The following is a 24,871-nucleotide window of genomic DNA, read 5'->3' as shown; positions in this document are numbered from 1 at the left end:
ATTTCTTTCAGGCTCAAATAGAAAACTGCATGTAGCCCATTTTGAACCATCTTGTAGGAATTACTTCATTGGAGCCCATGGTTTACTTAGGCACGCAAGGTCATTTTTAGATTGATGGCCTCTTGCGTGGGTTTTTTTTTTTTCAGGCTTTGACTACTCATTATTAGAAGGCTCACATTGGCTTTCTGAGCATTTTTTATTTAACTCCCATATAAATGGATTCTTTTTATGGCTGCTTTTCTTTACTTGCTCATCCCAACACTGTTTCATTTAGAAAAAATAAGTTTTCTTTGAACAAGGAATCCTGTATAGTTCATATTTTTTTGCACATAAGACAGTTTATTTAATACACATCTTATTCTTTGATTACAAGGCATTCTGTGTGTCAGTGACATTTTCATAATTCAAATTCAGATAGTCTTTGAATTTCTTTATGAAAACCGTTGGAGAATTTGATAGGTTTGTTTTTAATAAATGTAAGCTATAGGAAGCATTACTAGACCTTATGGACTCCTAAATATGACTGTCATACAGAGAAATTTGAAGTATAAAAGTTAAGCCAAGACAATTTGATAGGAAAGAATAAGTTTTTCAACAAATAATGCTGAGACCATTGAGTATTCACATGCAAAAAAAAAAGATGAACATAGACCCTTATCTCACACAAAATTTAAACTCAGAATGGTTCATTGACCTAACTGTAAGAGCTAAAACTATAAAAGTCATAGGAAATAGAAGAATAAATCTTTGAATCTTTGTGATTTTAAATTAGGCCAGGTTTTCTTGGATATGACAGGAAAAACACTGTCAAAAAAATAAGTTGGACCTCATCAAAATTTTTAAAAATTTTTGTGCATCAAAGGACATTTTAAAGTGAGAAGACAACTCACAGAATTGTAAATCATGTATCTGGTAAGGGTCTGATATCCAGAATACATAAAGAACTCTTACGGTTTAATAATAAAAGGCTGAATAACCTAATTAAAAAGTAGGCATAGGATTTAAATAAACATTTTTCCAGAGGTCTGTAAATGGCCATTAAGCACATGAAAAGATGTTCAGCATCATTAGTTATTAGGAAATGCAATAAACCACATACCTACTAGTATGGCTTCAATGAGAAAAGATAACTATATTGACAAGGATGTGGAGTAATTGAAATGCTTACACACTCCTGATGAAATGTTAAATGGTGAGCCACTTTGATAACTAGTTTGGCTGTTCCTCAAAAGGTTAAACAGAGTTACCATCCGACGTAGCAGTTCTCCTTCTAGGTATATGCCTCAGAGAATTGAAAATGTGTCTGCACGAAAACTTGTACACAAATGTTCAGACAGCATCATTCATAATGGCTAAAATGTAGGAAAAATCCATATGTACAGCACCTGATAGATAAACATATTGTGGTATATCCATATAATGGAATGTTAGCCATTAAAAGGGAAAATGAAAGTACTGATACATGCTACAGCATGGGTAAACCTTGAAAACATTACGCTAAGTGAGAGAAGCCAAATAGAAAAGGACACATATTACATGATTCCATCTATGTGAAATACCTAGAATAGACCAGCCCATAGAGACAAAGTAGATTAGTGTTTGCCAAGGTAGGGGGAGAAGGCCAATGGGTTAATAGCTAATAGGTACAAAGTTTCTTTTTGAGGTGATGAACTATTCTGGAATTAGTGTTGATAGTTGCACAACTTTGTGAATATACTAAAAACCCCTAAATTGTACACTTTAAGGGAGTGAATTTTATGGTATGTGGATTATATCTGAATGAAGCTGTTAATTTTTTAAAAAGGAATTTAAAGGTCCTAAGACCAAAAAGTTGACAGCTATTGTTAAAAAGGCAAGTGCTTCAAATAAAATTGCATGTAATACTTTCTTTTTTAAAAAATATTTGAGTGAGCCCTTTTAGAATATCCAGACATAAACGATCATTTAGCACTCTTGTGCATACATAACAAGAAAACGTAACCATAAGGAAATTTACTAAGGAATTCCTAAAAAGTTTATTTCATATGATGAAGATTTTGAAGATAAAGTTGAATATCTGTTTCATAATGAATGAAGCTTCCTTGAATGCTTTAAATACTTAAACCATTTATATCTTGATTGTTAAAGGGATCTCCATCTACCAAGCGAAGGGGTCAGATGTTACAACCAATCATAGAAGGAGAAACTGCCCATTTTTTTGAAGAAATCAAGGTAATCCTTAAGAGAATTCATTCTTCTTAAAGAAAAAGTTGAGAGTCATGGCCTGTTTGATTACCTGTTTGATAACTTTTTAGGAAGAAGAGGAAGATGGTGTTGCTCTGTCCTCTGAGCTAACTGATATCTTGAAAACTGCTGTACAGGCACAGTCTTCATTGGAAAACTCTGAATCTGATATTGAAGAAAATCAAGAAAAACTGGCTCTGGATCTCCGATTGTCAAGTACTCGAGCAGCTTCTATGTATGTTTGCGGGTTTGTGATTTTAACCTATTTATGTAATAAAATTTACATGCTAGTGTAAATGTTGAATAAACAAGCAGTTGGAGGGAATTAATGTAGTGCTCAAGAGACAGACCCTTTTTAGAGTGATTTAAAAATCCATGTTGTCATTCACATTTTGTTTATTACAGATTAGTGTGTTTTAAAAACTAAAGAAACTAAAATCCTACATTTGCTTCATAACAGTGCAGGAATCAGCTGAGAGTTTGGTTCCTTCTCTGTCAGCTTCTTCCCTGATACAGTGTATAACGGTGCTTTTCAGCCCTGGCTTCACTTTTTTTTTTTTAATTGAAGTATAACTAACATGTTATATTAGTTTCAGGTAGGTATACAGCATATTGATTTGACAGTTGTACATGTTACTCGATGCTCATAGTATTATTGACTATATTCCCTGGGCTATACTTTTTATTGCTGTGACATATTTTACAACTGGAAGTTTGCCTCATTAAACTTCTCTTCACCTATTTTACTTGTCTCCCCACCGTGCTCCCTCCATCACAGCCACCCAGTTTGTTCTCTGTATTAATGAGACTTTTATTATTTGTTCATTTTGTTTTTTAATTTTTAAAAATCTTTTTCATGTTTGTTTATTTTTGAGAGTGAGCGTGTGAGTGGGAGGGGGCAGAGAGAGACTCTGAAGCAGGCTCCTGGCTCTGGGCAGGCAACACAGAGCTCCATGTGGGGCTTGAACTCACAAACTGTGAGATCATGACCTGAGCTGAAGTTGGACACTTAACTGACTGAGCCACCCAGGCACCCCTGTTCATTTTTTTTTTTTTTTAGATTCCACATATAAGTAAATCATAGAGGATTTGTCTTCATCTCTCTGACTTAATTCATTTAGCATTATACCCATTAGTTTCATCCATGTTGTTGCAAATGGCAAAATCTCCTTTTTATGGCCAAGTAATATTCCATATTGTGTGTGTATTTATGTACACCACATCATCTTTATCCATTCCTCTACTGATGGGAAACTTGGATTGCTTCCATATCTTGGCTATTGTAATTAATAGTGCAGAAAACATAAGGGTGCATATATGTTTTCATATTAATGTTTTTGTTTTCTTTTGACAAATACCCCGTAGTGGAATTACTCGATCATATGGTAACTTCTTTTTTTAATTTTTTTGAGCAATCTCCATATTGTTTTCCACAGTAGGAGTGGCTTCACTTTAAGATCACCTCGAGAAAAGATTTAAAAAAAAATTTTTTTTAAAATGTTTTTATTTATTTCTGAGAGAGAGATATATAGCATGAGCAGGGGAGGGTCAGACAGAGAGGGAGATACAGAATCTGAAGCAGGCTCCAGGCTCTGAGCTGCCATTCAGCACAGAGCCCAACACGGGGCTCGAACACACAAACCGTGAAATCATGATCTGAGCAGAAGTTGGATGCTTAACCGACTGAGCCACCTAGGTGCCCCCCAATTTTTTTTTTAAATACTGATGTATTAAATACGACTCAGTCAATTAAGGGTCCCACTGTTAATTTCGGCTCAGGTCATTATCTCACAGTTTGTGGGATTGAGCCCCACATTGGGCTCTACACTGACAGCACAGAGCCTGCTTGGATATTCTCTCTCTCCCTCTCTCTCTCGCTCTCACTCTCTCTCTCTCTCTCTCTCAAAGTAAAGAAATAAACATTAAAAAATAAAATATTGATGCAGAGCCCTACCTGCAGCTATTCCCATTTAGCTGCTCTGGGCTATAGCTTAGGCATTGTTATATTCTAAGTGTTCCTTAGCTGACTTTAGTTTGCAGCCAAGGTTTGAACCCCTGCAGAGAGTCACAATGCTCTTGCAGTAATGTTTTCTTTCCATTTAAATTTCAGGCCTGAATTACTTGAACAACTTTGGAAAGCCAGAGCTGAAAAGAAGAAACTACGTAAAACATTACGGGAATTTGAAGAAGCATTTTATCAACAGAATGGAAGGTTTGTTGAACATCACAAAATTGAGTCTTCCTTCTCCTTAAACTTATAAGCGCTCATATGTAAATTAAAGGAATGTATAGGAATAGAAATAAATTGTGCACGTAAGGATGTTACCATTGAAAATAAAAGTAGAAAACATTCCTTTTTACTTGGAAGTCCTGCTATTAATGGAAAGAAAAAGAGCTAGACAGAACAGTATTTGACAAAATATTTCACAGTTGTCTGAGGCAAGCTTGGTTGAGTGGCAGTTATATTGTGTTTTTAATTCTACATCCTTGCCCTTTTGTCAGTGTTTGTGAAACAAAACGTTTTTCCTTTTAGAAAGGGTCCTATAACATGAATGGCATTCTCAGCTAGTGTGGACCCCTACACTAATAAGACCATGGCTGCTTAGGCTGCATGTTGGGCCATTCCAGGCTTCCCATTTCCAGGTTGTGCAACAGGGTGCCAGTCAATAGTGTGGCTCCTAGAATACAGTATAGCGTGTGTTTTTATCTAACTGGGCCACAGGTGACTCATTGGAACTCTTTAAAATAAGAAAAATACATTCTAGTTCAGATGGTGGCAGAAATGAGGGTTGTCTCAGACCTCAGAAAAGTTTTTCCATGTATGTAACTGAGTGGTCTTACCAAGCCAGTTGGTATATTACAAATTCCAAACTGTGTTTACTTTAAGAATCATCTAAGTAATTGGCAAAAATGGTTAAAAAAAAAAACCTATAAGAATGCATTTTTTCATGTGCCTTCTTATTCTTCCTCTTAATGGAAGAAAACTTTGCTTATAATTATACTTAGATGCTTTACCTAGAGATAAAACTGAATTGCATTGGGTCATCAATATACAGTGAGAAAACAAGTATTTGGCTACTTCCTAGTTCTCTGCAATGATCATTGATAAAGTATAGCATCATTGAATCTGTCAATAGAGAAATTCATCAAACATAGCAGTATTTTAGGAATGTTCCTCGGGGATGGGGGAATTAGTCCAGTAGTCTTTTTTCTTGCAAGAGCAGTTTTTTATTTGTATTTATATTTGATAACATCGTGTCTCACATTAGAACAACTTCTGGGACTTTATTTTTCAGATAATCTCCAGAATATTACATTTTTTTTTTTTTCCCCTAGGAACGCCCAGAAAGAGGATCGTGTTCCAGTGCTTGAGGAGTATAGGGAGTACAAGAAAATTAAAGCCAAACTTAGGCTTCTTGAAGTGCTTATCAGCAAACAAGATTCTTCAAAATCCATATAAAATATGCTCCTTGAAAACATCATAAAAATCAGTTGTATTCCCTGAAGCTATCATCGTGTGTACTTGGCTGATACTTGAGTTCATTTTGTCAGGCACTCAGAAAGTATCACTTTGTACTTGGTTTTGGTGCCACTAGAGAATGATGGGAGGGTAAGTAGACCCTCTGTAGGGAGCGTGGTTTTCCATATTAACCACAGACTGTCCTCTCCACCTTTAGCAAACATCAGTTTTCTTCATTGTTTTGTACTACAGATATATCCTGTTAGCAAAAGACTAGTACTTTATTCTTTCAACTTCAAGAACTTTGGAGATACAAGCTTTTTGTTGTTACCAGCTTTATTATTATTATTATTATTTTTTTAATTACTGAAGAAAATTGAGAGGAACATCTTCACATTGATTCTTCGGTTGCCTTTTTCTTACAGAATGACTGAAAATTTGAGAAAAAAAAAGCCTATAAATGTGCACATATGCAACTGTGTCCTTTGTTTTCTTAGAAAACCAAACTCAACTGAAATTTCAAGTCCTTCTGTGGAACACATTTCTGTTTAATTTCCAAAGTGACACTTTCTCACAGGTAATATGTTAGCAAAATTTTGCAATTCATTGGTCACTCAGCTCCTGGATGAAGATAACAGAGGGTAGACCAAAAAGTGACCTTGTTTCTTAGTATAGTGAACATACACACCACACATCACACACAGAAACTGAATCATTTCACATGTTGCCTATGGGACATAAATTACTGTTTGTTTCCTCAGTTACTCTTTATTAGCTGGTGATGATGTGATTTGTCTGCATCACATCCTGTATTTTTTCCCCCACCCACCTCCAGATAATGTGAGAAAATAGCCATGTCTATGTAGGAACCCTGATGGTGCTCAGCTTTGTGTGTTCAATCAGATGGGCCTAAGTTGGTAAAAGAGTCATTATGCCTGAATCAAATGTGTTCTTAACAAGGGCTATACCACTGCATTTTTATTACATGTACCTTCAGGGTGTCGCATTATTTTTTTCTCAAACAGCAGAATCCATGAAGAAAACATCCGCTAACAGGACCACTTTTGCTCATTCACATCCTGTTTAAAGCAACCATGTAGTGGTGTTCAAAGATGTCTAGTGGTATGCCCCTTGTCATATACTCTAAGCTGATCTTTTGTTCTTTGGCTTTGCATGGCTTTCCTTCAAGTACTCTTCTGGTATCATTCTGCTCATTTCACAGAATGATGACTTTATTTGGGCTAACAGTAGTAACAGCATATTCTGGTCAGGCTTAATCTAAGTGTTAATTTTTTTCTTGGTGCTTTTTTGGATTGATGAGTGTCTCACTTTGTGCCCATGTTTTGCATGCTTGACTCATGCATGATTTTCTTAACTAGCTAATATTAACAGTTCCATGTAAAGATGGACTTCTGCAACATTCTTTAATAAAAGTGAGGGAAGCACGAACCTCTGACTTGCGGCACTATTACATAGTAAGCACATGAAGTAGCTTGATAATAAGTAGTGTTTCTAGTGTTTCACATTTCACCTATGTGTGCAATGCCTTTTTGGGGGGGAGGGAATGTTCGTTGGTGGTGAACATGTAGTTTTGAGGAATAAAGCACTAAATCCAGCCCTTTTTGTGTGGTTTCCTTTTGGTATGCCTAGGTTGTTTATAACGTATACCTAGAAAAATGAGATTGAAAATGCCAAAACAAGTATCACTTTGATTTGAATCCAGCATGCAGTGTGCATTTATTTCTTTCAGTCTCCAGACAGGAGTGTATCCAAACATCTAATTTGATGTGCACTGTTTATTGTTTTATATGAATGTTTTATATACCACATGCAAAAATGTCCATATGCACTATTTAAATGTTTTAAATAATATATTCCTTCTTTATAATGCTAAATCTATATGAGTACCATATTTTTATAAGTCCATGGCCTGACTGGTTTCATTTTAGAATTAATAGCTGCTTCATGGTGTTGGTTATTCACTGTTAACATTTGGCTGCAAGTAGAATAGATAAAAGTAGCATGGCAGCACTTAAGGCTATGTGACAGTATTTGTCATAGTTGAGCAGTACATGGTAGAACTAGGCAGTTTGTGATAAGTTTTACTTTGGTACAAGTAAAAACTGTATATCTATATACAAATAATATATAGATATATATGACCACCAATATAATTGCATTGCTGTGTCTGGCACTTCATTGTATAGACTTTTGTAATAAAAGAACTTGAATGTTCTAAGTCATTGTAAATGTATTTTGTTTTTACTAGATGTTAACAAAAAAATCAAGACGTCAAATGTTTCCTTGCATTACTGTTCTTGGGCTTTGTTTGAATTACATCATCCAGGGACCACAGGGGGACAACATGGTTACTAAACCACTTGGCTGGCTACAGCTCTGGGGAGTGGTAAGACTAGGGAAGGCTGTGTTGCTAACTGCCCTGTGGAAGCCTAGAAGATGCAGAGAGAACAGTCAGCATTTCTTGTTGGAATGAATCATTCTGTTAAGCATACTTGGTACAGTTTCTTTTTTTTTTTTTTTTTTAATTTTTTTTAATGTTTTGTTTATTTCTAGGAGAGACAGAGAGAGAGAGCATGAGCAGGGGAGGGTCAGAGAGAGAGGGAGGCACAGACTGAAACAGGCTCCAGGCTCTGAGCTGGCAGTCAGCACAGAGCCCGACACGGGGCTCGAACCCACGAACCGCGAGATCATGACCTAAGCGAAAGTCGGACGCTTAACCGACTAAGCCACCCAGGCGCCCCTTGAGGGTACAGTTTCTAAGAAAAGAGCGTGCGTGGCCTGAGGAAGGTGGGTAGATTTAAAATCTATTGAGCACCAATGTGGAAGTTGAGTACGATGGTCAGATGATGATGTTTGGGCCAAGAGAACATAATGGCTCTTCCAGGAGGACTTTGCCTCACACAACTGTCCAACCACCCAGACAGGACTTCTGCGGTGCCATCATTCATACATAAAATTGACTTCTCATAACACTGATACTGCTCTTTGTTTTACAGTATATTTTGCTTTTAGAGTAGTTGAGGAAATACTTAGGAAACTTTATTAAAGTGTTATACTTAACTGTTACTTTAGAAACTTTCTAGGTGAATTTCCGGTTTGAAAATATTAGTGAAAATTCTGTAGATGATTGGTAAGTTTGTTCTTCTACACTTTAGCTTTTTCTAGATGACCTCAAACTGGGAAGAATGGAGGTGAGATTATTTGGCATCATATAATGATTTTCCAGAATTCTGAGTATTTATTAATTTATCTATGACCAGGACAAGTTAGAACATGATACCTGATGAAAGCACCAACAGTTCCTATACTCTAGGTAATATTGAGAAAACTACTTATGACCTATTAGAGACCTGCCCCATGAACTATACGCAGCATTTGATACTTTACTTCCATGTTCCTAGAGTTTAATAATAAATCTCATTGTCATTTATGTGTATCATTGTGTGTATACTCCGGGAGCATGCTGTTTTGGATAGTACGGTAGGGCCTATTCAGGGTCACTTAATTTCTGGAAATCTTTTCATGATTATCATTGACTCTAATGATAGCTTGATTATAAGTCATACAGTGTTTTTAAAGTGTACCTGAAATGGGGACATGTTTAGGAAATAGTACAGGGATAAATCTTTGTTACAGATGCTCAATGATCGTATTATAAAGTCTCACCTGCACTTGTCTCAATATTGTAGAGCTGAAATCTTTCTCATCACTCGGTTTAGTTTTAAACTGACGTAGTGTAATTCTTTCTCCAGCTCCACCGCATATAAAAAGAGTCTGCGGGATAATTTTGAAGGAAGCAGAGAATGGGTCAGTAACATGCCTTCGTGCATAGAGAGACAGCAGGTTAATAGTGCCTACTGTGAAGTACTTGGAGAGGGAAGATAGTATTGTAAGCTAAAACATGCCTAATGGGGTCAATTATGGATCTTACATTCTAAAATAGTGGAGAACAGGGTCTGCTATGCATATTAGATATAAATGGCAGTTCCTGTTTAAAAAAAATTACTAAAGGTGGGAGGCACCTGGGTGGCTCGGTCGATTAAGTGTCCGACATCGGTTCAGGACATGATCTCACGGTTCATGAGTTCAAGCCCTGCATCAGGCTCTCTGCTGACAGCTAGGAGCCTGGATCCTGCTTTGAATTCTGTGTCTCCCTCCCTCTCTGCTCCTCCCCTGCTTGTACTTGTCTCTGTCTCTCAAAAATGAATAAATGTTAAAAATTTTTTTTAAAAAAATTAAAGGAAGTTCCTATTTGGAGATGTAAGGATAAAAGCATTTGGTCTCACTCTCACCTTATATTTAAACAAATGGTGTCTTGTGCTTTCTGTTTAATTTTAAAAAGTAAAAAAGATGACATAAGGGGGGTGGCATCTCAGAATAAGGTTCTGATTTCAGGAAAATAATGTAATTTATGTGCCCAGTCCCCATTTCATGATATCCCAGAGTGCCCTGCTTAGAACAAATACTTACTCTCGAAATTCTTGTTGAGTGACAGGCTGGTAGTCATCTTGAATTTCTGCAGAATAATACTTTTTCTCAAGCCTTTCTTTCCACTTTTTCATCTGCTCTGCACTTTGAATCTCCTGTCAAGTCAGAGGACAAGCATCAGCCGCACCTTTAAATTTTTCTCTATCTTAAGTCTTTGGAACCCGCGCATCAAAGAGTTGAGAATCCTAAACTGTTTTAGTCTATTCTCCAGGGCCATGATGTTGAGCCCCACTGGATTTTTGCCCTTTCTGGGTTTTTCAGTCTATGCATCAACAGATTCACTTGAGAGGACTTGGTATTAGTACTGTTCACTCTAGTTTTGGTTTCTTTCTTCTTCTTAAATTAAAATCCTCACCTTATTTTCGCTTCACTGCCTCTTCCCCTTTGCCTCTCCAGCTGAGTTTCTTTCTGGCTTTATGTTCTTCACTTGGCCAAAGCTGAGCTGTTCTTTTCTGTACTTTTGTTGTTTAATGAAACAAATGTACTTCAAAGTACATCTGTGGGTACATGCTCTCCCAGCTGCTTTGCAGCCAGACCTCTGCAGTCTTACCTAACAGTCCCCAGTCCCCTTTTTGGGATTATTGCATCAATATGCGCATTCCAATCTGTCTACAACCCCAAAATAAGGTCCTCATACCAGCGGATTCTTGTTGCAGCATTTTTCTCTGCTTCTAAAGAGCCCTTTCCTGTGTTTTTTCCTGACTACAACCCACTTACCTTTTAGTATCCAAATAACTTTTTCCCAACTTTAGGGGAAAAAAATGTATGCTGAGAAAAATAGGGACAGCAGTAGAAAAAGGGAAAGAGGAGACATTGCACCCAGGTATGATCCAAAGACCTTGCAGTATATGATAATGTCCTGCTTCAGCAATAACGTGAAGTAGCAAAGTTGATCCCTTATAAGGATTCTGATTAGTTTCTTCAGAGAAGATGGTGATGCCTGTGTGGGTATGCTGTTTACTTGATAAATGTATGCTATTCTTGTCAAACTATCAGACGGTGTCTGTCTGTAAACCAATATATCAGAAGTAGGAAAGGATGTCTTTCAATCTTTGCTACTTTTATTTTGGCCATGTTGTAGCATTGATATTGTGACAAAGTCACCAATAATTTTAATGTGGTAAAGTGGTAGGCCCTGCAACTATTTATAAATGACCAGGTCTAATTAAAATGTAGATGTGTTGTTAGTAGTCTGGGTTAAATAGATTGCCTAGTAAACTTGACTCATACTTCAGAAAACTTTATCTCAACCATCACAACTCCTGTAAAGCCTGTGTTGACTTTCACAGGAAAGTGGTGCTTTTCCTCACAAGCTAAGCAGCGACTCTTCAGGCCATTTTTGCCAAGTTCCCAAGGTTCTTATACCCTCACCTCTTTCTGTAGATGGTAGCTGTCTCTTACTGTTGTCTCTGGATTAATTTAGTGTTAAACACTGGCTCTTCCAGTCCTCTACTACCTCAGAAAGGAATTCTCTGTAGTAAACAACCTCTTTTGGACTACCTAGTGTGTTTTCTGTTTTTCTCACTGGACCCTTGCTAATGAGTACTTGGTAGCACGGGGACTCCAAAGAAACAGACCCTCAGAGATGCCGTGTTTCCACCAAGGGACATAACAGACTTTTAAGAATATGAGACGAACACCGGCCGTTTGGGATTCCTCAGGCTACTGAACCAGCAAGCACAGAAGTGGTTACTCAACTGACTGAGGTAACTAATTCCAAATGCCAAGGAAAAATTGGTTGCTGCTACAAAATGGGTGCAGAGAGGGCTGTGTTTGGAACCCAGGGAATTCTCTGGGGGATGCCACTTAATACTCTTATTGTCCAAAAATAAACCGCGTAGTTGAGGGGTGCCTGCCTGGCTCTATCAGCAGAGCATGCAGCTCTTGATCTCAGGGTCATGAGTTTGGACCCCATTATGGGGGTAAGAGTTTACTAATATAAATAAATCCATAAATAGACTTAGTAGTTTAAACATTAAGTTCTTAAGGAATTGTGATATCAGTAGAAAAGGTCTTAACACCACTCTGAGATAGATACAATTACGATTGGGACTTTGCCTCTCCCTTTTGAGGGAGAGGAGAAAAGTGCCTTCATTTGTATAAAGGATAATTCCACCTTATTAGATGGAACCTTGAAAAATAGTTACTGTCACTTTATAGAAGTTCATATGTGTGTACTAAATAGCCAAAAGGACTATTTGATCTCTCTCAACTCAAAATTTACCTTTTTAAAAAAGTGTTTTTATTTCTTTTTGAGATAGAGACAGAGCATGAGTGGGGGAGGGGCGGGGGATGGGAAGACAAGAGAATCTCAAACAGGTTCCAGGCTCTGAGCTGTCAGCACAGAGCCTGACGCAGGGTCCGAACTCGGGAATGGCAAAATCATGACCTGAGCTGAAGTCCGACGCTCAACCGACTGAGCCACCCAGGCGCCCCTCAAAATTTACCTTCTTAAACTCTGTGATGCTGGGTTTTGAGTTTTACAAACCTCATTCTGCAGGTTCCTGCTACTCTGGCTTGTTAGGTTCTGCCTTCGTGGAGAAGGGAGGGGTGCAGGAGGGTCTGGATTTTTATCTATCACCATTGCTTCTGCAAATAGTAGTTGTCTCTTGCAGCAGTGGTTGGCTCCGGACTGCGGCATTCTCGATGTCTTTTGGCGTAACTAGGATCAGGCCCATGGCACTCCTCAGAAACAGCATCGGCAGGGGTGGGATGGGGATAACTCTCAGAGGTCTCAGCCACAGCTCTGGAGGCTCCTTATCTAAGATAAGGTTCAGATAACTTCACCTTTTGTAACCTCAGCCTTGGGAGTGGTAGCATCTTCCTACTGTATGAGTCACCTCAGGGTATTTGATCAAGTATATTTTTGTGTCTAAGGAATGTTTAAAATTTTTCTGCTTCTTGGTTTTAAACACTTTTATGAATTCCTGGGCATTTTCCATTTTGTTGCTGTTATAGAGTCTTTTACTGTAATTTTTAATAAACTGGTGTTTGCATAGATGACATAATTGTATTTACTTAGATTATCTTTTCCTAATGCTCTCTTGAATTCTGGCACTTGCATACCTAGGAAAGTTGCATACCTAGTTGGCAGACCTAGGAAGCTTTAAGAGAATCATAAGTCAAATAGAGGTCATTTATTTATATCTCTTCCCTTTCAATTCTTATATTTCCAATTTATTTCTCTTAGTTGTTTGGGCTCATCCCTCCAGTACATCCTTTCTTGTCCCTTGTCCCTGACACGTCCATGTTTCCTTGGTAAGTAAGCTATGAGCTTATGGATGAGATAGATATGTTTTTTGGTGGGGGGATGGTGAGATAAATGTTTTTATCGTATCAAGGAAGTATCGACTGATTCCAGTTTTGTTTTGGTGTCCGGCTAAGATTGGATATTGAATCTTATCAGATATCTAGCATCTGTGGAAAATGATCATGTAACTTTTGGGTTTATTAATAGAATGGGTTATGTTACTTTGTTGATTACCCAATTTTAAACCATCTTTCCATTCTTAGAGTAAAACCTACTGAATCATGTTATATTATTGTGTTCTGTTTGACTCTTTTGCTATTTTATTTAGGATTTTTACTTAAATTTATAACTGGTATGTGTGTGAGTGTGTGTATATTCATTTTACATTATGACTATATTGCCACTTTATAAAAATAACTTGGCAGTTTTCCTTTTTCTTTTTTCTCTGGAATAGGTTAAATAGCTTGAAACAATTTGTTCCTTACAGATATGATAAGATGCCTTTGTGGGGCCTGATTTATTTTTCAGGTAGCTATTTCATGACCTTATTTCTTCTACAGAGTAGATTTGTTTAGGATTTTAAAAATCTTTTCCAGGCTCAGTTGATAAATTTATTTTCAGAGAAAAGTTACCCATTGCATTCAGTTTTTCAAACATTATTTGCATAAAGTAATACAAAAAAGTCTCTCAGTGATTTTTTTTCAGGTGTACAACATAATGATTTCATATATGTATGTTTTGTGAAATGGTCACTATAATAAGTATAATTAATAGTCAACCTCTATCACTACACAGTTAATAGATATTTTTTCGTATGATGAGAAGTTGTAAGATCTGTCTTAGCAACTTTCAGGTATACAATACAGTATTGTTAACTGTAGTCATCATGCTATACATTACATCCCCAGAACTTATTTTATAATTAGAAGTTTGTACCTTTTGATCACCTTCAGCCATTTTACTTACTCCTACTCCGCCTGTTGGCAACCGCCAATCTGTTCTATGAGTTCATTTTTTGTTTTTGTTGTTTTTAGATTTCACATATAAGTGAGATCATATAGTATTTGTCTTTCTCTGACTTATTTCACTTAACCCAATGCTGTCAAGATCTATCCATATTGTTGCACGTCAGGATTTCCTTTCTTTTTTTAAATTTTTAAATGTTTGTTTATTTTTTGAGAGAGAAAGAGAGACAGAGCACCAGCGGAGAAGGGGGAGAGAGAGAGGGAGATACAGAATCCAAAGCTGGCTCCAGGCTCTGAGCTGTCAGTACAGAGCCCGACATGGGGCTCAAACTCACGAACCATCAGATCATGACCTGAGCTGAAGCTGGACAGAGCCACCCAAGCACCTAATATATGTATGTATGTGTGTGTGTGTGTGTGTGTGTGTATTTATTTATTTATCCAGTGATGGACGCTTAGGTTATTTCCATGTCTTGGCTATTTTAAACAATGCTTCAGTGAACATGGAGGCATGGATATCTTTTTGATTTAGAATTTTTGTTTCCTTCAGATAAATCCCACAGTAACATATGATTACTGGTAATCATATGTTAGTTCTAGTTTACATTTTTTGAGGTCCCTCCACACTGTTTTCCACAGTGGCTGCACCAGTTTTCATTCCCACCAGCAGTACAAGAAGGTTCCCTTTTCTCTACATCCTTGCCAATTCTCCTAATTGCTTGTCTTTTTGATGACAGGCATTTTAACAGGCGTGAGGTGATATATCATGATTTTGACTGGCATTTTCCTGATGATGAGTGACGTTGAGCACCTTTTCATTTACCTGTTGACCATCTCTATGTCTTCTTTGGACAAATGCCAATTCAGATCGCCGCTCACTTTTTATTGTTTGGAGTTTGTTTTGTTATTGAGTTGTATGGATTCTTTATATATTTTGGATTACTTACTCCTTATCAGATATATAATTTGTAAATATTTTCTTCTATTCAGTATGTTGCCTTTTTATTTCATTTGTTCACTGCTGTACAGAAGCCTTTTAGTTTGATGTATTCCAGTTTGTTGCATTTTTGCTTTTGCTGCCTTTGGTTTTGGTGTCAGATACAAAAAAATCATTGCTAAGACTGAGGACAAGGAACTTACTGCCTATGTTTTCTTTTAAGAGTTTTATGGTTTTGGGTCTTATAGTTCAAGTTTTTAACCCATTCTGTGTCAATTTTCTGTAAACTTTATGTTCCAGTTTTGCTTTTTGCATGTAGCTCTCTAGTTTTCTCAGCATTCATTACAGAGTATCCCTTTCCCAATGTATGTTCTTGGCTCCTTTATCATAAATTAATTGAACATATGTGGGAAGGTTTATTTCTGGGCTCTCTATTTTATTCCATTGGTTTCTGTGTCTCTTTTATGTCAGTACCATATTATTTGGATTGCTATAGCTTTGTAATATAGTTTGAAATCATGGTGTATTATGCCTCCAGGTTTCTTCTTTCTCCAGTTATTCTTTCTCAAGTTTGCTTTGGCTATTTTGGGGTCTTGTGTGGTTCCATATATATTTTAGGACTTTTTGTTCTATTTCTGTGCAAAATGCTATTGGAATTTTGAGAGGGATTGCATTGAATCTGTACATTGCTCCAGGTAGTAGGAACATTTTAACAATACTGATTCTTCTAATGCATGAGCATGGAATACCTTTCCATTTGTTTGTGTCTTCTTCAGTTCTTTCACTTATATTTTAAAAATTAATTTCAAGAGAAAGAGAGTGTGTGAGGGGGACAGAGAGGGAGAAAGAGAATCCCATGCAGTCTCTGCACTCTCAGTGCAGAGCCCAATGTGGGGCTCAAACCCACAAAGATCATGACCTGAGCTGAAGTCAAGAGTCACACCTTCAACCAACTGAGCCACCCAGGTGCCCTTCAGTGATATTTTTAATTCCTTATTTCCTCATTATTTCTCGCATTGTAATTTCTTACTTTGTATGTTTATGCTTTCTCTCTTCTATTCCATTTGTTGGCTAAAAGTTTCTTGCCACTGATCTTTTCTTTCTTCCCCCCGCCCCCCCAACAGATCTTTCCAAGGAACAAGCCTTTTTTTTTTTTTTTTTCAATGTTTATTTTATTNGAAAGAAAGCCTTTTTTTTTTTTTTTTCAATGTTTATTTTATTTTTCAGAGACAGAGCATGAGCAGGACAGGGTCAGAGAGAGAGAGAGGGAAACACAGAATCCGAGCTGTTAGCACAGAGCCCAATGCAGGGCTTAAACCCACGAACTGTGACATCATGACCTGAGCTGAAGTCAGACACTCAGTCAACTGAGCCACTCAGGTGCCCGAGGAACTAGCCTTATTATTTGTTTATACAACTTTGTGCTTGTCACTCAGTAATTCTCTTTTTATCTTTATTTCTTATTTGTTGTTTTCCTATTTATTGTTTTTTTTCCAACTTTTTGAGTTACATGCTAAAATCCTTTTCAGTCTTGATTTTTATTGATAGATTTAAGGCTATTGATTTCCCTCTGGCATTTGACTTGAATCTCATGGATTCTCCTGTATAATGTCTTTATTGTTTTTATAAGAATTCTGCAGTTGCATTTTGTATTTCCCATTTTATTCAAGAGTTGATAGTTTAGGGGCACCTGAATGGCTCAGTCGGTTAAACGTCCAATTTTTGCTCGGGTCATGATCTCGCAGTTCACGAGTTTGAGCCCCGCATTGGGCTCAAAGACAGAGCCTGCTTTGGATTCTGTGTCTCCTTCTCTCTCTGCCCCTTCCCCACTTGTATTCTGTTTCTCTTTCTCTCAAAAATAAATAACACATTTTTAAAAATTTGTTTAAAGAATTAATAGTTTAAAATCTTGGTTTAATCATCTTTTTATTTTTGACTTCATTAAAACATTTTTACTGTGTTGCTTTCAGATAACATTTTTCTTTATTAACCAGGTTTTGGAATTTATTGAGGTTCTTTGTGGTTCAGTATATGATCATTTTTCATGAATGGATTTTTGAAAAGCAGATGTATATTCTGAGAGTACAGAGTTAAATATTTAAGTGTAAGATCACCTAATTCATTTTATTGTTTTGTGGGCTTTATCGTCTTATTTTTTCTTATTTATCCCTTTATTTAAAAAATTATTTCTTTTGAGAAAGAGTGTGTTTAGTGGGGTAGGGAATAGGGAGAGAGAGAATCCCACCCAGCCTCTGTACTGCCAGTGTAGAGCCCTATGCAAGGCTCAGTCTCACAAATCATGAGATCATGACCTGAGGCTGAAACCAAGAGTCAGATGCGCAACCAACTGAGCCACCCAGATACCCCTATTTCTCCTTTTATAAATTTAGTAGTCCATACCTTATTGAAGTTGATGCTTTATTATTTGGTGCATAATTATAATTATTAACACTGATGTTACCATTATAGAGTGGCCTTCATCTCATTTACAGCTTTACGTCTAGGACTCTACCTTGACTTATATTCATTTGTATCCTCTGATATATTTTGCTTGCCTGTTTAGACCTTTGCCTATGGTTTTATATTGAACTTCTCTGAATCACTTTGTTTTAGGTATTTATTTTAGGATATAGAATAATATTGGGTGTTGCTTTGTGATTCAGTCTGAAAATGTTTTCTTTTTAAGTAAATTAAGCTTAGTTGCTTTTACTGACATGTCAGACATACCTGGTCACAGTTATAACATACCATTTTATGTTATGTTGTAACTTTTTTACCATGTGATTATTTTGCTTTTGTTTTGGTTTTGGCTCTCCTGCCCTTAGGAATGTATATATTTTTGTTTTCATGGCTTATTTTTATTCATGTACCTTTTTATCCTACCTGAGTTCTCTCTTTCTTGCTTTGGTTCCCTCAACTAGGAATCAAACAAATTCAACAAGAAAATTAGCTTGTAGTTCAACTATATTTAAATCTTATTACCATATTTCATTGTGTCTGAGAGATGGAATCTATTGTTAGACACACCATTATTTATGTGCCACTTAGGAAAGAAAGGCTGCCAATTACAGTGCGATACACTATCAACCATAAGGCACATCTTTATCATAGAGATGTTAAAATCTGAAAAGAAAATGTTTTAAAGTCCATGAAACAGTATCTTATTGTTTATTACAATATTCTTAAATATGCTAAAATTTATTCTTATTGGTTATTAACTCTAAATGATAATTCTTTTTTTTAATGTTCATTTATTTTTGAGATAGTGTGACTGAGGGCAGGGCAGAGACAGAGAGAGAGAATCTCAAGTAGGCTCCACACTCAGTGGGGAGCCTGATGCGGGTCTCTATCTCATGAGATCATGAGCTCATGACCTAAGCTGAAATCAAGAGTCAGACATTTAACTGACTGAGCCACCCAGGTGCTCCTACATGAATTCTTTAATTTTGAGCTTTTACATATGAACCACTCGGTCAACTTTTTCTACTTTATACCTTTTCTCTTCCTTTTTCCTTTTTGCACAATTTCTCCAATCATCTCCAATCATCAATCATCAGCTGAAGCTGATCCTCTCATAAGAACCCTCGGGAACACAACATTATTCTGAGTTCTTGCATGTTGAAAACTCTTTGAGCCTTTACACTGGAAGCACAGTTATGCTCCAAGTAAAAATGCTTGGCTCACCTTTTCTTTCCTTGCATGTATTGTTCTTTTGATGTAGGGTGTTGAATATTGTCATGCTAACCTGGTTTTCTTTTTCTTGTAAGTCCAGATTGTACTTGGATGAGTCTCCTATTCATTCGAGTTGATTTCCCACAGGTACACAGTATGTCTTTCAATTTATGTCACCTTTTATTTCAGAAATGAGTTGCTGAATTGTAATTTTGTTTTTAAAAAATCTCAAACTTACCGAAAAGTAACAAGAACTATACAAACACTTTTTTTCCCCTTTAAAGTATTTGAAAATAGCAACACAAATGCCTCAGTATCCCTGGTTCCATCAATGTGTATTTCCTGCTTACAAGGATGTTCTCCTTTATAATCCCACCACAACCATCAGAATTAGAAAATTGATTCAGTTAGATGATTATCTTCTAATGCTGAGTCCCCCATTCAAATTTGCCACTAGTCCCAATGATGCTGTTTATATTTAGCAGGATCCAGAGTCCAGGATTAGGCACTATATTTACTTGTCTTTCAATCTCGTTCATTCTGGTATCATTTCTCTGCTTTACATTGACTTTCATGACTATGACACGTTTGAAGAATATAGGCCAGTTATCTTGCAGAACATCCCTCAGTTTTATGTGATATTTTGTCATGTCCTAGATCTTTAGCAGAAATGGTACAGAAGTGATGCTGTGCTCTCTAAACATCTTTTTGGCTGGTGTATGGTTTCAGTTTTTCCCCCTACTGATTAAGGCGATATTTCTGCTAGATTCCTCCACGCTGACATACTCTTTTTCTTTTTGTAATTAATATGTGTTTTGTGGAGAGGTATGGAAAAGTTCCATTCTTCCTCCGGCTTTTATCGATGTATATGTGTAGATAGTATGAACTCATGGAATCCTTCCTTATTCAGTGGGATATACATTATTATTCATTATGGTGCTTAAATATTTCCAAATTTGGCAGTAGGAGCCCCTCAAACTTGACTCTTGTGTTCTTTTTAACACATCTTCATTATTCTTTCAGCACTTTCACTTTGTGGCTCAACAAGATATTCTAGACTCATGTTGTATCTTCCAGCCCCGGAATTAGCCCTGGTTCCTTTTAGAAGAGAATGGTATTTGGAAACCAAGATCTAGATTTACTTCTAGAGTTCTCAGTGGATAGATAGAGCTACAGAAAACACACACACACACACACACACACACACACACACACCTGTAATTCTAATCCAACACCACAAGCTTCATTTTAACCCTTTCCCTTTTGTAGCTCCCTTATCTCACAGTGAGAAACGTCACTCCAGTGTATGTATAGCTGACACCTGAACAATATGGGGGTCAGGGGGGCCGACCCCACTGCAGTTGAAAATGCATGTGTAACTTTTAACTCTGTAAAAACTTAACAGCTAATAGCCTATCATTGATTGATGTCTTACCGATCCCATAAGTGGTTGATTAAAGCATATCCTGTATATGTATTATATACTATGTTGTTAGAGTAGAGTAAGCTAGAGAAAACAAAATGTTACTGAGAAAAATCATAAGGCAGAGAAAATACACTTACAGTAAGTACCATACTTTATTTATTGAAAAAAAAAAGCCTCACATATAAGTGGAGTTGTGAAGTTCAAACCTGTGTTGTTCAACAACATGGTCCTTGAGCAACACAGGTTTCAACTGTGTGGATCTACTTACACATAGATTTTTTACTGTACTGTAAACAATCCCTGCATTGTTCAAGGTTCAACTGTATAAAACATGAATGATGATTACAAGAGAAAAATTTATATAATCATGTCAGTAGAGTATACTCACTAAACTCCGTGTGATAATGCCACAGTGACTGTATAGCTGTAGGACCAGAGTATCTGGCTGAGAGCACCAATAAAAGAGGTAGCACATAGGGGCGCCCGGGTGGCTCAGACAACTTCAGGTCAGGTCAAGATCTCGTGGTTCATGAGTTTGATCCCCCCTTTGGGCTCTATGCTGACAGCTCTGAATTTTAGCCCCACATCGGGATATGTGCTGACAACTCAGAGCCTGGAGCCTGCTTTGAATTCTGTCTGTCTCTTTCCGTCTCCCCGGCTCTCTCCTTCTTTCTCTCTTTCTCTCTCTCTCTCTCTCTCTCTCAAAAATAAACATTTTAAAAAAAGAGGTAGCATGTAAAATAGAAACAATTTGTTATAAACAACAGCTAGATTCTGGGAGATACTTTTAGAGTTGGCAACTACTGCTCTAAAAGCAAATTTCAATTCTTAATCAGAACTTTTTTTTTTGTAAGCACATTTCTAATAAAGCTGCCTTTATGAGAAAGTTAAAATCTTACATTCTCATCAAAGCCTTCTCTTCTGGCTTGCTCAGCCAAATCGCCTTTCATCCTAAGAATACAAAATAAAATAAAAATCAGAGACCAGTGACAGTAGAAAGAGAAAATAAAGTACGATCGGCTCTATACTAATGATCTGAATTGTATTTCTGGTCTTCCTGATAACGCTCATTATTTGGAAAATGTGGTCATCAATAAGTTCTCCAGTGTCACATCTCTAGCTATAAAAAATGTTTATAGTATGTGTTACTGCCAGAGGTCTGGGTTTGGAAAGCATTTGGATACCAAGGTGATTGAATAAGTAAATATAAGTGTATCCTTAAATACTTTGTGTCAAAATGTTTATTTTGATAGCTAAGTGAATGCATTTATTGTAAACTAAAAATTTTTACTCCCTTCTCAGGGGGACTTTATGTTAAAGTCCAGCTTTTTGTTAAAGCTCTTTCTAGGTGGCACAGCACACTTCACATGAATTTTTCATTAGCTTAGCTTGGAGCCTCCTGGCACTCTCAGAATTAGGAGGGCACTACTGGATGATGTATTGACAACATATTTAGAATCAGCACTTTGGATGGTGGCTGTTTTACAGTAAGAAGCTTACTCTTACTGTGAGTTTCTCATAAAATATACAGTTTTAAATGGCAAATTAAAATTTTAAGCCATCTTACCCTTTATTGTCTTCATCCTTTTGAGGTTTCTTTAGTCTAAGTTTTTCAAGAGCATTGTTGTAACTCTGGACATAATTAAAAATAGTTTAAAAGTTCACCAAAAATACATCCTGTATTAATTTTGATCAAGGTAAAAGAAATAGGGAATGCTTGTCACGAGGGACTACTCCCCAAAGAAATATGGAGAGGGGCACCTGGGTGGCTCAGTTGGTTAAGTGTCTGTCTCTTGATTTTGGCTCAGGTCATAATCTCATGGTTGGTGAGCTGGAAACCCCTTGTCAGGCTCTGCACTGACAGCACAGAACCTGCTTGGGATTCTCTGTCTCCTTCTCTCTCTGTCCCTCCCCTGCTCACATGTGCATACTCTTATCTCTCTCAAAATAAATAAACTTTAAAAGAAAAAAGAAATATGGAGGCAATGCTATGATTTCTTTCACTTTGTCACCACTTATGTTTTCTGCCTACTGGTGAAAAAGAGGGGTTCTCTTGTGGGCATGACACTTGAATTTGAAAAAAAAAATCTTTAAAAACTTTTATGAACATTTATTGCATTCAAGGATGTCAACACTGTAATGCGCATAACCAACATCATAGTCAAGAGATAAAAGATGAAAAAAACCTACAATTAAGCTCACTCGGGGACATATTAATGGTTTCCTTTTACAGGTATGTTCCTGGACTGAGTTTGGAACTCCATTAACCTCACGGCCATTAGGACTTTTTCCATGTGAAGTGAATGTGGCTAGAGCCATGGATGTGCAGGGATGGTCAAGATTGTACACCTATGACTGCTAACCACGCAAGTGAGGTGGGTGTTGAGAGGACGGGGGCAGTGCCATGTCAGGGAGAACAGCATGTTGGCGAGGGAATGGAGAGAACATTGCTGGGCTCCGCAGGTGACCTGAGCAGAGGCCCAGCAGGAAGAGCCAGTGATGGTAAACAGCACTGTGTAGGGTGCCTGGGTGGCTCACTCAGTTAAGTGTCCTACCTCTGCTCAGGTCATGATTTCAGGGTTCGTGAGTTTGAGCCTCGTATCTGGTCTTTGTGCTGACAGCATGGAGGCTGGAGCCTGCTTCAGATTCTATGTCTCCCTCTCTGTCTGCCCTACCAGCTTGTGCTCTGGCTCCCTGTCTCTCAAAAATGAATAAACATTAAAAAAAAAAATTAAACAGGGGCGCCTGGGTGGCTTAGTCGGTTAAGCGTCCGACTTTCGCTTAGGTCATGATCTCACGGTTCGTAGGTTCGGGCCCCGCGTCGGGCTCTGTGCTGACTGCCAGCTCAGAGCCTGGAGCCTGTTTCAGTCTGTGACTCCCTCTCTCTCTGACCCTCCCCTGCTCACGCTGTCTCTCTCTCCCTCTCCTAGAAATAAATAAAACGTTAAAAAAATTAAACAGTACTGTGGTCAAGACTAGCTGGGACACAGTGCTAAGTGGAGGCATGGAAGGTAGAACTCCTACAGTTCACTGACAGCAAATAAAGAGAGCTTGGGACTGGGAGCCTTGAAGGTCCTTGGGTGTGTGGGTAAGAATTTGGACTTATTTGACAGGTCCATAGAGACTGAAGAATTTTGAGTAGAGAAGTGATATCAGAGCTGGTCTGTCACAAGAGAGGGGCCAGCCGTCGTTGCTATAGATGTTCCTACACAGTAGGCTGGGTGAAAAGTACTGAGGGCCCCACTCCAGTGGTGGCAGTTAAAATTCAACATGGCCTTGGATTTCACAAATGTGAACAAAAACTGCAGAGATGAACTTAACACAGAGGCCATGGTAACCAACCATTTAAGGCACAGGGTGTAAAAAATGCAAGATTTTTAAGCCTGGAGCAACTGAGAAAAGAGTGTTGCCCTTAACAGAAACAGGAAAATGAGAAAGATAAGGCACGTGGAATTTTGAGTTTAGGTTGTTTATAGAAATTTACTAGCATCTAAATTGAAGTTTTTGGAGGGAAGAAAGTTTTATTATAAAACCCAACAGAGCTTTGCATATAGTAAACAGCTCAGTTGCTATTTGCTATACTGAAATCTGAAATAATTTTGGACACCTTTTTAAAGCTAGAAAGAAATCTCACTTCCCTGACAGTCAAATAATATGAATATGAGCACGACTGGACCAAAACAGAAAACAGAACCACACACCCCCCTCCCCCACCCAAAAACTCACCACTATTTGGAGTTTCATTGTTATGAAAAGTACAGGAGTATAAACTGAACAAGATTTGTCTTCGAATTCTAATTAGGAAAAGAAGTGGACATACCTTTTTAATCATTTTACCAAGTTCAAAATCTGGCCTTCTGCCTACTGAATAATCAGCTTTCACTTCAGAATAGGTATCATTAATAATTGCCAAGAACATGTTCTGGGAAGAAATATTCACAAAAATAATTATTTCAATAAAGATTTAATGTAAATGTTAGTGACTCTGATGACTGCTGGGGTTTGTAAAATTAGTTTTTAAAATTTTAAAGTAGCTCATGTGTTCAGTAATAGAGAAATGCCTCCAGAATATAACACAGTAGAATGGGAAACGCATAGTGTATGGATACAGGCAAATATGTTTATGGTAAATGAGAAAAACAATGTAAAATAATGCATGTGAACTGGGTACTAATGCACATATATATATATATTAACTGATCAACATTGAATAACAGAAGAACATAGAATAATATAATTATATGCTCATAAGAATGTTTTCTTTTTAATTCCATAAAGCTGTTTAAATGCACAGCCTTATTACTAAGACTCTTCTGGATACTATGTCCAGATAGTACAAACAGTTGTGGAGAGGGTATTCTTACCCCCAGCCCACCTCTCTGCCTTTCACTGAGGACCAACTCTGTCACTGAGGACTTTTGGCCACCAC

At 37.3% G+C, this 24,871-nt stretch overlaps 2 protein-coding genes across 16 annotated transcripts in view; one reads left to right on the top strand and one right to left on the bottom strand.

Moving 5' to 3' along the window:
- The window catches only part of FAM13B (family with sequence similarity 13 member B), a 78,025-nt gene extending 70,099 nt beyond the window's left edge, over positions 1–7,926 (top strand). For 8 of the 14 annotated variants that reach the window (XM_077768705.1, XM_077768702.1, XM_077768700.1 and 5 more), the window contains 4 exons: positions 2,128–2,211; positions 2,295–2,470; positions 4,334–4,435; positions 5,560–7,926. In XM_077768705.1, coding sequence (XP_077624831.1) covers positions 2,128–2,211; positions 2,295–2,470; positions 4,334–4,435; positions 5,560–5,683 — 486 coding nt within the window. In that variant the 3' untranslated portion in view covers positions 5,684–7,926. The remainder of the gene's footprint in view (positions 1–2,127; positions 2,212–2,294; positions 2,471–4,333; positions 4,436–5,559) is intronic. The other 6 variants (XM_077768706.1, XM_077768704.1, XM_077768701.1 and 3 more) reach the window with 1 other exon arrangement.
- Positions 6,063–24,871, bottom strand: part of PKD2L2 (polycystin 2 like 2, transient receptor potential cation channel) — a 40,361-nt gene continuing 21,552 nt past the window's right edge. For both annotated transcript variants that reach the window (XM_077768707.1, XM_077768708.1), the window contains 6 exons: positions 24,263–24,364; positions 22,010–22,074; positions 21,342–21,393; positions 10,175–10,287; positions 9,371–9,478; positions 6,063–6,113 (listed from right to left, as the gene is read on the bottom strand). In XM_077768707.1, coding sequence (XP_077624833.1) covers positions 9,382–9,478; positions 10,175–10,287; positions 21,342–21,393; positions 22,010–22,074; positions 24,263–24,364 — 429 coding nt within the window. In that variant the 3' untranslated portion in view covers positions 6,063–6,113; positions 9,371–9,381. The remainder of the gene's footprint in view (positions 6,114–9,370; positions 9,479–10,174; positions 10,288–21,341; positions 21,394–22,009; positions 22,075–24,262; positions 24,365–24,871) is intronic.

Source organism: Crocuta crocuta, unplaced genomic scaffold, assembly GCF_008692635.1.
Source record: "Crocuta crocuta isolate KB4526 unplaced genomic scaffold, BGI_CrCroc_1.0 scaffold64, whole genome shotgun sequence".
Classification (NCBI taxonomy): Eukaryota; Metazoa; Chordata; class Mammalia; order Carnivora; family Hyaenidae; genus Crocuta; species Crocuta crocuta.
The sequence above is the reverse complement of the archived record's forward strand: the minus strand, read 5'-3'. Positions and strand labels throughout refer to the sequence as shown.